A 12,696-nucleotide genomic window follows, 5' to 3' on the forward strand; every position below is an offset into this window, starting at 1 on the left:
TCCACAGGGTTCTCAAAGGAAACAAACATTTATTAAGCACCAGTTACATGCCAGGCGCAGTGCTAAGTGCTTTGTCTTCACAACCACCATGGGAAGTAGGCATTATTAACATTTCCATTTCACAGATGAGGAAACTGAGGCAGATGGAGGTTAAGCAATTTGTCCAGTAGGTCTCAAAGTCTGTACTTGAAGCCAGGCCTTCTGACTTCAAGTCTGGCATGGTCCCCACCCTCCAGAATTTTTCATAGTTTGCCTCTGATAACCTGTCAAACCAACCTCCTGTTTGCGTGCACAGCACAGACCCCACACATCCCATATCTGGGAGGGGGGTCCTCAAGCCCACCTGAAATGTTTTTGCTCTGCTGTTCCCTGGTCTCCCTCCTCTCAAAAGTGAGTCCTCCATCCCTATCACTCTCATTTCTCATCCCTGTTGTCCTAACGCCTGTTCCACACCCTCTCAGGTTCCCTGCAAGATGTCTGGCTAGACAGAAAAATGATCTTTGGGGTACACCTGTGAGAGTCCCCTACCACGTCCTTCCCTGCCCCACACCACAGTTGGAGAGGCTTGGGGAGAGGAATGAGGAGGCTGCTGATGAGGTGACGGAGGAATCATAAAATCTATTTTCACAGTCGGAGGTGCAGAGGTGTCAGATGGGGATGGCACCGAGTGTCTGAGAATAGAACCCAGACTGCTCTCAAGAGGCGGGGGATCTGACACAGAAAAAAGATAAACTGTTCTTTTCTCCATCCTGTGTCACAGCCAGTGGGTGTGATTGAGACTCTGCTCCCAAACCCATTTAAAAATTAGAACGCTCAGCTCCCAGAGGCCATTTGAATAGCTTATAAGGAACTGACTTATGGCTGTAAATCAGATCCACCTTCAGCTACTTCATGTCGCCCCACTTCCCCTACAGCTTGAAGCAAACCTCACTGTCTTTATCCATGACTTTCATGGATAAAAGAACCCATGAAAATGGTTCTTTTAAATAAAGGCCCACATAAGGCTGGCCCTTTTACATCCCATGTCTGGCCCTGGTGTAGGAGGCACAGAATTCTGTGTTCACCTAACACCGATGTGGTACCAATAGATCTCAGGGCTTTGGGTCAGTTTCTGGTTTGGTTTTTCCAGGAGTAGGAAGCAGGAGGAGTGTGAAGGATGTTTGATATACACTCCCATCTCTTCTCTGCTATTAAAACACTTCTTTTCCTTCAAGGCCAAGTGCAAGTGACCAGGGATAGAAGTAAGACAAGAAGCCATGTCTTCTGATTGTTGATGTGGAACCTTTCCCATTACATCATGATGCTTTTCATGCCTGGGATAGTAAGAGCTAATGTGCCACATTCATATGGCCCTGTAGGGTTGGTAGAGGAGTATCGCCATAAGAAGTCTGTGAAGATAGCTGGGTGTAGTGGAAAGTAAGGAAGACTTGGAGTCAGAGGAACTTGGTTCAGATCCTAACTTTTCTATTACTGTTGTTCAGTTGTTTTAGTTGTGTCTGAGTCTTTGTGACTCCATTTGGGGTTTTCTAGGCAAAGATACTGGAATGCTTTGCCATTTCCTTCTCCAATTCATTTTACAGATGAGGAAACCCAGGCAAACAGGATTAAGTGACTTGTCCAGGGTTACTCAGTTAGTAAGTGTCTGAGGCCAGACTTGAACTCAGAAAGTTGAGTCTTCCTGATTCCAAACCCAGTGCTCTATCCACTGTGCCACCTAGTTGCACTTTCTATTACTACTCTTCCTATATTTATACTAGTGTGTGAGTGGAGACCTAAGATTCCTTATCTGTAAGATGAAGGTGTTAAGACTACATGGTCTCTAAGGCTTCTTCCTTCTTTAAATCTTATGATTCCAGCTAGGTGGGGACAGGAAGGAGCATGGTGAGCATGGGGAACCAAATATTATCCTCATGGTGCAGATGAATAAGATTTTTTATCTGCACTGTTTAACGAAACTTTGCAACCCATTCTCACATTTCCTTCTGGCTCTGTTGCTAGGAGGGTGGACAGTGATCGAATCCAGTCCAAACCAACAAGCATTTATCAAGCCCCTGCTTTTGCAAGGCACTGGGGACTCAGGTGCCAAGGTGGTTTTTCTAAAGCATAGGTCCAGTCATTTCACTGCCTGCTCCCCAAGTGTCAGTGGCTCTCTATTACCTCCAAGACCATGTAAAGCTCCTCATGGGGCCATCTCAGTCATCCTGATCTATATCTGGCCACTGGACCCAGATGGCTCTGAAGGAGAAAGTGAGGCTGGTGAATTGACATAGCCCTCCCTCACTTAAATCCCATTCATTTGCATGTCATGGCATCACCTTCCTGATGTCATGGTCCTCCTCAAGAGCAAAGGACAAAGAACAACAAAGCTTCTCACAACCTGGCCTCTTTTCTAATCTAAAGCCTTTCCACAAACTCAACAATCCAGTGACATTGGCCTACTTCTAATTCCTCAAACATGACAATCCATCACCAGACGTCATGTATTTCTACTTGCTGCCGCCCCCCACTGGGAATTCTCTCCCTCTCGCCTCTCCTTCTCTATTTCCCCAACTTCCTTCAAGATTCAGCTCAAATACCACCTTCTGCTGAAAGGCCTTTTCTGATCCCTTGAGCCACTAACACCTTTCTCAAATCACCTCCCGTTGACTGTATAAATACCCAGTTATTTATAGGTTCTCTCTTCCATTTGAATGGAAACTCCTCAAGGTCAGGGGTGGTGTTTGTGCCTTCATTTGTAGCCTGGCACAGGCTACAAATGTTTGGTTTTTAATTTTTAATTTGTTTTTATTTTATTTAACATTTATTTTTTATATAAAATTTTCGGTTGCAGATTTTCTCCCTTTCTACCTCCCATTCCTGCCCCCCTCTCAAAAAGGGAAAGAAAGCAAAAATAGTGTGCCTTGATCTGACTCCATCAGTTCTTTCTCTGGATATGGATAGCATTTTCCATCATGAGTCTTTTGGACTTGTCTTAAATCATTGTACTATTGAGGAGAGCTAAGTGTATCATAGTTGATCATCACACAGTGTTGTTGTTACTATGTACAATGGTCTCCTGGTTCTGCTCGCTTCGCTTTGCATTAGTTCATGTAAATCTTTCCAGGTTTTTCTGAAATCTGCTTGTCAGTTCTTATATAGTACAATAGTTTAATAAATTCTTGTTGACTGACTGAGAATACAAAGACAATACAAAAACCAGTTCCTGCCCTTAAGGAATTTGCATTTTACTAGTATAATACAGATATTGATATAATATGCACAATATATAACATATGTGGTATACGTAACATGTATACACATTATATATACATATGTGTGTATATATGATAATTTTAGGCAGGAGTGAGCACTAACAACTTGGGAGAAGTGGTTAGGAAAGCCTTCCTTAGGTGGTAACACATGAGCTGAGCCTTGAATGAAACTGAATTTTTGTCATTCTCCCCTCACAGAGGTGAGAGGAAGGAAATGGCATGGGTTGACAGCAGGCATAAAAGCATGGAACTGGGAAATGGAATCCCAAGTTTGATGAATAGAAAGTAAGTGAGCCCTTTGTCTGGACCACAAAGCGAGGGGAAGTAATATATAATAAATCTGAAAAAGAAGGCTGAAATCAGATTATGAAGGGTGAAACTGAAATTTGTACATTATCCTTGGGGCAATAGGAAACCACTGATAGATAATTGTTCCGATTTTATTTTTAAATAAATTTTAAATTTATTTTTAACATCAATTTTTAAAAAATTGTATTCCAAATTCTCTCCCTCCTGCCTGCCTCTCTCCCTCACCCATTGAGAAGGCAAGCAATGTGATATCAATTATACATGTGAAATTATGCAAAACCTATTTCCATATTAGCCATATTGCCAAAAAAACCCACAAGAAAAATAAAGAAAGCGAAAAAATCATGCTTCAATCTGCACTCATACTTCATGTTCTCTCTCTGGAGATAGCAGTTTTTATCAGAAATCCTTTGGAATTGTCTTGGATCATTGTATTGATCAGAATAGCTAAGTCTTTTGCAATTGATCATCCTTATAACATCGCCGTTACTGTGTACAATGTTCTCCTGGTTCTGCTCAGTTCATTTTGCATCAATTCATGGAAGACTTCTCAGGTTTTTCCGAAACTATCCTGCTTGTCATTTCTTATAGCACAATAGCATTCCATCACAGTCTTTTATCACAACTTGTTCAGTCATTCCCCAATTGATTTCCAATTCTTTGCCACCACAAAAAGAGTTGCTATAAATATTTTTATACATATAGGTCCTTTTTCATTTTCTTTGAGTTACAGATCTCTAGTACTGGGATTTCTGGGTCAAGGGGTATGCATGGTTTTACAGCCCTTTGGGTATAGTTCCAAATTGCTCTCCAGAATAGTAGGATCAGTTCACAACTCCAACAGTACATTAATGTCCCAATTTTTTTCACATCTCCTCCAGCTTTTCTGTCATGTCATTTTGCTTTTCTGTCATGTTAGCTAATCTGATAGATGTTAAGTGGTACCCCAGAGTTGTTTTAATTTGCATTTCTTTAATCAATAGTGATTTAGAGAATTTTTTCATATGACTATCGATAGCTTTGATTTCTTGTTCTGAATACTGCCTGTTCATATCCTTTGACCCTTTGACATGGGGAATGATTCTTATTTATACATATCTATTTAATTGATGAAGAAATGAGGCTTGGAGAGAGGCAGAAGCCTTCTTGCCATCCAGGTATAGTCTGTTGTTAGCTAATGCCTACATGTGTTTATATTTGCAGTGTTTACAGGCAGCGGGGATGCCTGTGCCCGAGCATTCAATACTGAGTCTGGTGTGCTACAAAGGGTATTCCGGGGCCACACCTTCATCATTAACTGCATCCAGGTAGGTAGGGCCAAGAGATTTTCCAGGTTTGGAAGCCTATTGATATGGTTATTAAATAGTTGAGAAAAACTGAGTTTTGGATTTACTTCAGCCTTAGAAAAATTTATCATATTTCACTTTTAGGCTCATAATCTCTCACAGACCCCCTCCTTGATTATTTATTTAACCCCTTAGTATATGTACTACAGACCAAGCTCATTTCCCCCTGAAATGAGGGAGAACTCTGGCTTTGATGCATGAAGGTGTAGCTTTCTTTTAGGGATATGTTGTGAGTTTTTATTGGGAGCTTGTGGGAGTTGGAGGTGGTGAGTAGATGTGGAGATAGTGCTTAGAGATTACCATCAGTTTTTTGGTTCATTCCACCATGTACCCTGGTGTACAATTCATAACTTCCGTTTCCTTTTTTTTGGAAATACTGAAGGGCTCATTCACCCCCTAGTGCTCCTGTGGTTTTATATTTATATTTATAATTATATGATGTTACTATGTAATATTTTATTACTATTGACACATTATATTGTTAAGATAATTATAATAATATAGCATGGTATTGTATGATATGTCACTATACATAAATATAATATAATGTATTTATATCTTGTATCATTCCATGACTATAATAGGTACAGGATGGGGAGATTTGTGTTAGAGGGAACTAAACAGATGATGGGGAGGAATATGAAATGTTTACAAGTGATAGTAAACTTTAGGATCCTAGCTGTAGAGTAAGAAGGAACCTCATCTAATCCAAACCTTTCACTTTATACAAAGGGAAACTGAGGCCCAGAGAGGTTAAGGGCCTTGCACAATGTTACATAGGTAGCAAGCCACCCAAGTAGATTGTCCAGTTGAATGGAGATGAATTGGGCTAGGAACAATAATGACCCCTTTGGGATACTAATATTCTTCTCACTGTGGGGAGAGAAAGATGCTCTAATTCGTTATGTTCTACATTTACCTTTACACTGGCTGTTAGAGGACCTGGGGTTCAGATCTCATCTCTGCCCCTTACTGCATGTGTGACAATGAGCAAAGCACTCAATCTCCATGGTCCCCTGAAAAGTAAGAGGATTGCACCAAATGATCTCTGGGGTCCCTTCTAACTCCAGATCTACGGTCCTCTTTTTCCTGACTGACTACTGAGCGCCATATTGGCTGTGGTCGATGGTGGTTGGCCTTCTGGGCAAAGCAAAAGGGGGTAAATGTTTTGTTCAGGACTACCCTATTAAAATACTGAGAGGGCTTACTATCACCTAATTTCTTAGTTAATAGCTAGCATAGAATTTTAATTCTTAATGCTTTGTCAGATAACACTTTAGTTATTCACTAATTCTTAGTTATCAGTTAACTATTTCATTCCTAGCTAACAACTTGGCAAGGGTTGCTTGTCAATAAGCTGTGAATAAGCATTTGATGTTGGAGAATTAGTCAATAACCAGCATTTGTTAAATACCTACAATATGCTAGGCACTGTGTTTAGTACTAGGGATACAAAGAAAGGCAAAATAAAGCCATACAAACAAACAAAAAAACACAGGGGGCAGCTGTTCATTGTGTCCAGGTCAGAACTGCCTCTGATGGCAAGTAGGAGACCATAAAATTTGAGTTTTGTCTACTTCACAATTTTGTTAAGAGATAGCTTTTCCCAGAAGCTCAGAATCATCTGACATGGTGACCAGCGTCCTAAGCCAATCTTTCCTTATATTTAGTTTAGTTCAACAAATCTTCGGTATGTTCCCCTGTATGCCTAGGATCTTACAATCTAGTCAGGGATATAAAACTTATATATATATATATATAAATATATACACACACACACACATATACATACACACACACATATATATATACATACATACATTACATACACACACACACAAACACTTAGCAACTGTATCCAGAGCATCAGTCTGCACTGTTAGAGGGAGTACCCACTTCAATGAAATCACAGACATTGAAGTAGGATCACAGAATCATAGACTTAAAAGCATCAAAGAAGCATATTAGATTGACCAAAGTACTCTTCCTAATATATGAATCTGGCCACATCACTCTCCTTTCTCAAAAATATTGAGGTTCCCTATTGCCTGTGAGATAAAATATAAACTCCTTGGCCTGGCATTGAAGGTCCTCCACATTCTGACTCTCATCTGCTTTTCCATCTGTACTTCCTGTTGCCACCCCCACCTCCATGTATTCACACAGCCATCCGCCATGCAGGGAATGCACTGCTTCCTCACCTCCACTTGTTAGAATTCTCATCCTTCAAGGACTAGCTCAAGTGCGATGGCCTTCATGAAGTTTTCCCTGATCCCCCCAGCTGAAAGCAATCTTTCCCTCTTCATATTTTCCTACCACTCTGCGTGAAACTCTTTTGTTCTTATAAGCACTTTGCCTTATATAATACTTATGTGGTGCTGTGTCCTCCCTACCTCACCTAAGTTTTAACTAGGTCAGACCAACAGGAGCTCTTCCTAGGGCGCTAAAATTTAGAGGGTATAAATAAAGATTGTGCAATTCAAAAATTTGTTAGGTTTATGTTTTTGCACCAATCCTCATTATTTTCACATCATGAATTTCCAAGTTAATTTGAGGGCAATTTTCATTCTATTTGCTCCATTTATGACAAAGTTGCTAGATATAACTCTCTCTCCCTGGCTTATGGTCATAGCTCTTTGTTGGCAGAGACTATATCCATGTTCCATTTCTGTATCTCTAGCACCCAGAAGTCTTACATATATAATGTGCTTAATAAATGTTGGTTTACTCGATTTGAATTGAATCTATATCACTCCATTCCCTCATCATGGCATATAATTGAGAAGTTGCAGGAGAGTTCCTACCCCCTTCCCCAACAACCCCAGACCCATCCTGCCCTTGTGTGCTTCCTGGTATTCTGCCCCAGACCCAGCAGGATGAAATATGAGCATGTTATTTCAGGTTCACAATGAGGTGCTCTACACAGCCTCCCATGATGGCACACTGAGGATCTGGGACATTCACGGAGTCTGCAAGCAAAATTTGCGTAGCCGCCCCAAGAAGGAGCTGGCCCAGAACCGAAGCACCCCCAAAAGGAGCCTCTCCCAGCTTTTCAACAACAAAGTTGGCTGCACAGTGACTCCACCTCAGGGTGGGGAGTGTGAGACCATTGAGCTGCTGTGACCATGGAGTACAGAATGGACCTTAGCCATTGGTCGCCAAACCAAGCTGTGTGTTACCCAGCAGAAGGGAAGACTAGAAGGCCCCAAGCTCAGAGTACTGAAGTGAATGTTTGAAAAGCCATTTCCTTGACGAGCTCAGGAAATTGAATGCCTTGTGGTCTTACTTCATGTAGGTCATGATGGTACAGAAGTCCAATCTGCTTGATTCATGTGCCTCTGGGACTTCTGGCTGGGACTGACAAAGGAGCCCTGTAGGACTAGATGAGTTTCCTCTGTATGCCTATTATCATATAACTGTAATTTTAAACTATTTTTAAAAATTCCTCTCTGCAACCAACTGCTGCCCAGCACTAGAGCCCTGTTCTCAAGGAAACAAAAAATGAAAAGCAAGAAGATTCTGCCTTTCTTACATTGTCTGGCAAGGGATGAGGTGACACAGGCTACATTTTTGCTTTGGGAATTTTGCCTCCATTTTTCTCTTCTCCCTCCTCCTTCTTTCCCCTTTTCTTCCCCTGCCTCTTCAATTCTTCTCTCCACACATTTTCTCCAGTTCTCTCCTTTCCCCTTTTTACCCCCCATCTCATTTCCCCTGACTGTTGTCACTATCAACTTCCCACTTTGTCTTTCCCTCTTCTTTTTACTCTCTCCATCGATTTCTCCCTCTCCTCTCTCCATTCCCTCACCTTCCCCCAACATACACACATTACCACTATGGGTAACCAAGTGAAAGGTCCCCGAGAACACAAGATTAAGCCTTTCTTGTGGACAAGACTGGCTGCTACTCCTTAGACACTAACTTGGCAAACCCTAGCTTCCCTCCCTGTCACGGATGAGCAACCTGATCTCTTATTCTCCTGCTTAGGAATAAGAGATCAGACGCTAATCCCTCCACTCTCTGAATCCCCAAAAGAAGCCACAATCTTAACTCCCCAACTCAATAAGAGAGTGGGGACATTACATTTAAAAAAAGAAATATTTCAAAAGAGAACCATTGAGCCATGGATATGTACGTGATCACTGTCATTTTTCCCTTTCGGTCAGTTTTCTGTGACGAGGGAACTTTTGATAGAGAACTGAAATACATTTTGTTTGCTAGCCATGCCCTCTCAATGTGCTTTTCTTGATTTAATTCTATAGAACTCTCAGGCCAAGTTCTAGGTCTTGTGCAGAGGGGTGTAGTAGACACAGGTGAGGCTGGGTGCTATGATGGCTTTGGAGTCTCATCTCTCCCACTGACACCTCGAGGGACCTTGGACAAGTTAACTTTTCTGAGCCACAGGCTCCCAGTTTGTAAAATTAGGTGGATCAGGCTATGTGGAATCACAGGAACCTTAAAAACTCTTTAAACTAGTGGAGTCAAACTCCAATAGAAACAAGGGCCACTGAACTGTGCATGAGAATCCCTGTGGGCTACATGTTAACTTAGAAAACCACATTTTATTCTATTTTTGTCAAATATTTTCCCATTTCTTTTTAATCTAGGTTGGGCTGCAGTAGGGAGTGTTGTGGGCTAAGGGTTTGACATCTCTGCTTTGGACCAACTTTTTCATTTAATACATGGGGAAATAGAGGCTCAAAGAGGTCCAAGGTCACATCACAATTTAAATGACAGGGTTAGGATTAAAAACACCAGATTTCTCCTGACTTTCCATTGTACTTTTCTTTGGTCCCTAATATCCCTTCTGGCTGTAAAACTTCTCTTCCATGATACCTTCCTCCCAGACTCTTCAGTTTGGAGCAGTATTTGGCTTACACTGATTCTTATCCTTTAGAATGCAATGTCTCATTTCTTATACTTCAGCTACGAGATCAGGACTACTCTCAGCTTGATGCCCAACTAGGTCTCCCAAGACAGCCAATTCTGCCTGGCCTATAAGAGGGATTGTGTGTGGGTGTCTGCAGTGAGTACTTAACTCATCTGTGGACTATCCATGCAACCGTGCCCCTCTAATTCATGCAGATTACTGGAGAGTTGATTAGTTTGGGTGATGTGGACATAGAAACAGGAGTTGGAGTACCATGTGTGATGACTACTAAACCCAGAAGAAAATGAAGGTCGGTAAAAATAAAGGGTAAGCCCTATAGCTTCCTGGTTTGGGGTAGAGGGTTCCCTTTGTTTTGTGTGGGGGAGGGAGAAATGAAGCACCCTCAGGGTTTTTGACTTCTCTGCACCTGATGGGGAGACTGGCCCAGGCTCTTCTCCAGGGTCCTCAGTCAACAACTTTAACAGAACAACATTATGGCAAAGGTAGGTCATAAAACATAATCCCAACTTTCTCAAGGAATTTGAAGGTTCAATGTACACATCAGCAGATGTAAATCATGCAAGATATGAATAGATGAGCAGTTAAGTGTTAGGGTTTAGGGCAGAAAGAGCTTTGAGGATCAGAATAAATGAGGAAAGCTTCATGAAAGAATTGAGCTTTGGAGAAGTGGGAGTGAGGAGAAGGGGTGGCCAGATTGGTCCCCCTGGAGCAGGGGCTGGGTCTGGCATATTTTGAGGACTTAAGTACATAGTTCCATGCCACGAACCATGGAGGATGGGGGAGGTGGGGGTAGGAAGACTACTTTCAAAAAGTTTACAAACTTGTTGAGAAGTCTCATACCATCAACAAGATTTTATTAAGTGCCTACTCTGTGCCGGGCACCGTCTTATAAGCTTGGAGTTGGCAAGAAAAGGCAGGGCAGATCTCTGCTCCCTGGGATAGCTGACAAGATGATCATCGATGGATCACTGATGGAGGCATCAAGATGCTGTTTGCTGGACCATGGGAGGTAAGAGAGGAGTAAACTCTATGCATCCAGCTGCTCAGGATTCAGGCTAGTCAGAATGGTGTTGTCAGGGACCTTCTGAGTACAGACCAACTCCTCTCTCATCTAGAAACACAATGCTGTTTGATGCTAACAAATGACAGCAAAAACCCACGAGTTATAAGCTTGGTATAGCAGTATCACACATAAAACACAATATTTCCATCATCTGGTCTTCTCATGTGGACTTGCTGCATCTTGAATAAGGAAGTACTCCTAGGAAGGAGATTAAAACCACCACCACACTGACACAATGGAGTGGTTACTGAGTAGCTCACCAAAAGAATAAAACAGGAATTCAGGTGGTACCCTTTTGAATGACCAAGCTGACACTCTGGCATTGGTGACTTCATGCAAGGGTATAGCCAGGTCTTCTGTTATTTTCCAGGATCACACAATCATTCACGTCTTTGCTCAGATTGGTCCCTTTGCCTACTTTTTATCCAAATGGGCTATTCCTTTGGGCCCTCAATCTCTTTCTCTTTTCGATTACAGCATCGTTTGAGGGGCAGTGATTTTGTCTTATGCCTCTTGTGTAGCGTTTAACAGAGTGCCACGAATATACTGGGTGCTCATTTTTCTGGTTTTCCTGGGTTATAGCTGGAGGAACCAATGCACTTTCCCTTGTACTTTGCTAAAAGGATGAATTCATTTATTCAGCTCCCCAGCTGTTGAGCCTACTTCCACCACTGCTTATTTTCTTTGGAACAGGAACTGAAAATGCACTTCCTAATGGCTTAGAATGTCCAATTTTTCTTCCTGGCCCACTCCTGCAACTGGAATGGGTCACCCTGCTCCTTCCTCACCTTTCATCCAAGGTTCTTACAATCCACATTCCTGCACCATCCTGAAAGGCAATAACCTATTCTGTTAGGATGTTAAAATGTATAAATAAGTAAAACTGGCCCAAAAGAGAAACTCCTAAATTTTGGACTAAGTTCTTATTCAAGGAATAGGCATTTGTTTTGTTCTCTGTTAAATGCTTTTATGGGGCAATGCAGTAAAGACAGGAACAGGCTAGTACAGTATGGCAGTTCTTTTCTATTACAATTAAAACAGCATCTGTGAAGTTATCTGTATAATTTCCTAGCCTCAAGATGGTAAGTAACATTGAAGTGGCTTGTAAGCTGAAAACCTTGAAATAACTCAAAACAATACCTTTAGGGTTTATGACACTGCTGTGGAGGAAAAAAAAAAAGAGTGCAAGCATGCCCATTTTACAGATGTGTATAATACAGGTTTTCCCTCCCCCTGGGAGCTTCCTCCAGCATTCTTCCAAACCAAATGGGTACCTTGCCATTTCTCTCTGATATATATACCTTGCTACCACTGCCAGTTCTGAAGGTGTAGCACAATAAATCTGAAAAAATTCTAATTTTCCTTTTAGCTTCAGATTATATGAATTCCAAGCCTTCAATGAAATGTAAAGCTAAAAGCTTCCTCACTTCTTCTGATGAAAAGATGTGGGGTCAGGACAAAGAACATATGAGGAATACGCAAACTTAACAGTAATTTAAAGGAAGCTCTGATTCATCCAGGAGCCATAACCCTTAACAGTTTTCAAGCCAGGACTTTTCCAACCAACAGTCCTAAGAAGGGCTAAGCTAATGAGGCAGAAAGATCTTGCCCACCTTTCTTCTGCTGTTTTAAGGGAACGACAAAAAAAAAATGGCCCTCACTCACTCAAATAAAACCACAGCTCAAGCTGTTGTGGTGATTTCAGTCTCTTGATAATAACCATCAGGCTGGGAGGGCGGGGGAAGCACTTGGCAGTCAACGTTTGCCCTCAATTAGTGCAGATCCCACTGGCTTTAAAGAGGCTGAGACAAGCCCAAGGACAACACTTGCACTCAGTTT

At 41.7% G+C, this 12,696-nt stretch overlaps 1 protein-coding gene across 2 annotated transcripts in view; it reads left to right on the forward strand.

Annotated features, from left to right (window-relative positions):
* Positions 1–9,672, forward strand: part of WDR86 (WD repeat domain 86) — a 57,464-nt gene extending 47,792 nt beyond the window's left edge. For both annotated transcript variants that reach the window (XM_020977800.2, XM_020977799.2), the window contains exons 6-7: positions 4,764–4,867; positions 7,808–9,672. In XM_020977800.2, coding sequence (XP_020833459.1) covers positions 4,764–4,867; positions 7,808–8,029 — 326 coding nt within the window. In that variant the 3' untranslated portion in view covers positions 8,030–9,672. The remainder of the gene's footprint in view (positions 1–4,763; positions 4,868–7,807) is intronic.
* The last annotated feature ends 3,024 nt before the right edge of the window (positions 9,673–12,696 follow it).

This window comes from Phascolarctos cinereus, unplaced genomic scaffold, assembly GCF_003287225.1.
Source record: "Phascolarctos cinereus isolate Bilbo 61053 unplaced genomic scaffold, phaCin_HiC Scaffold_1;HRSCAF=81, whole genome shotgun sequence".
Classification (NCBI taxonomy): Eukaryota; Metazoa; Chordata; class Mammalia; order Diprotodontia; family Phascolarctidae; genus Phascolarctos; species Phascolarctos cinereus.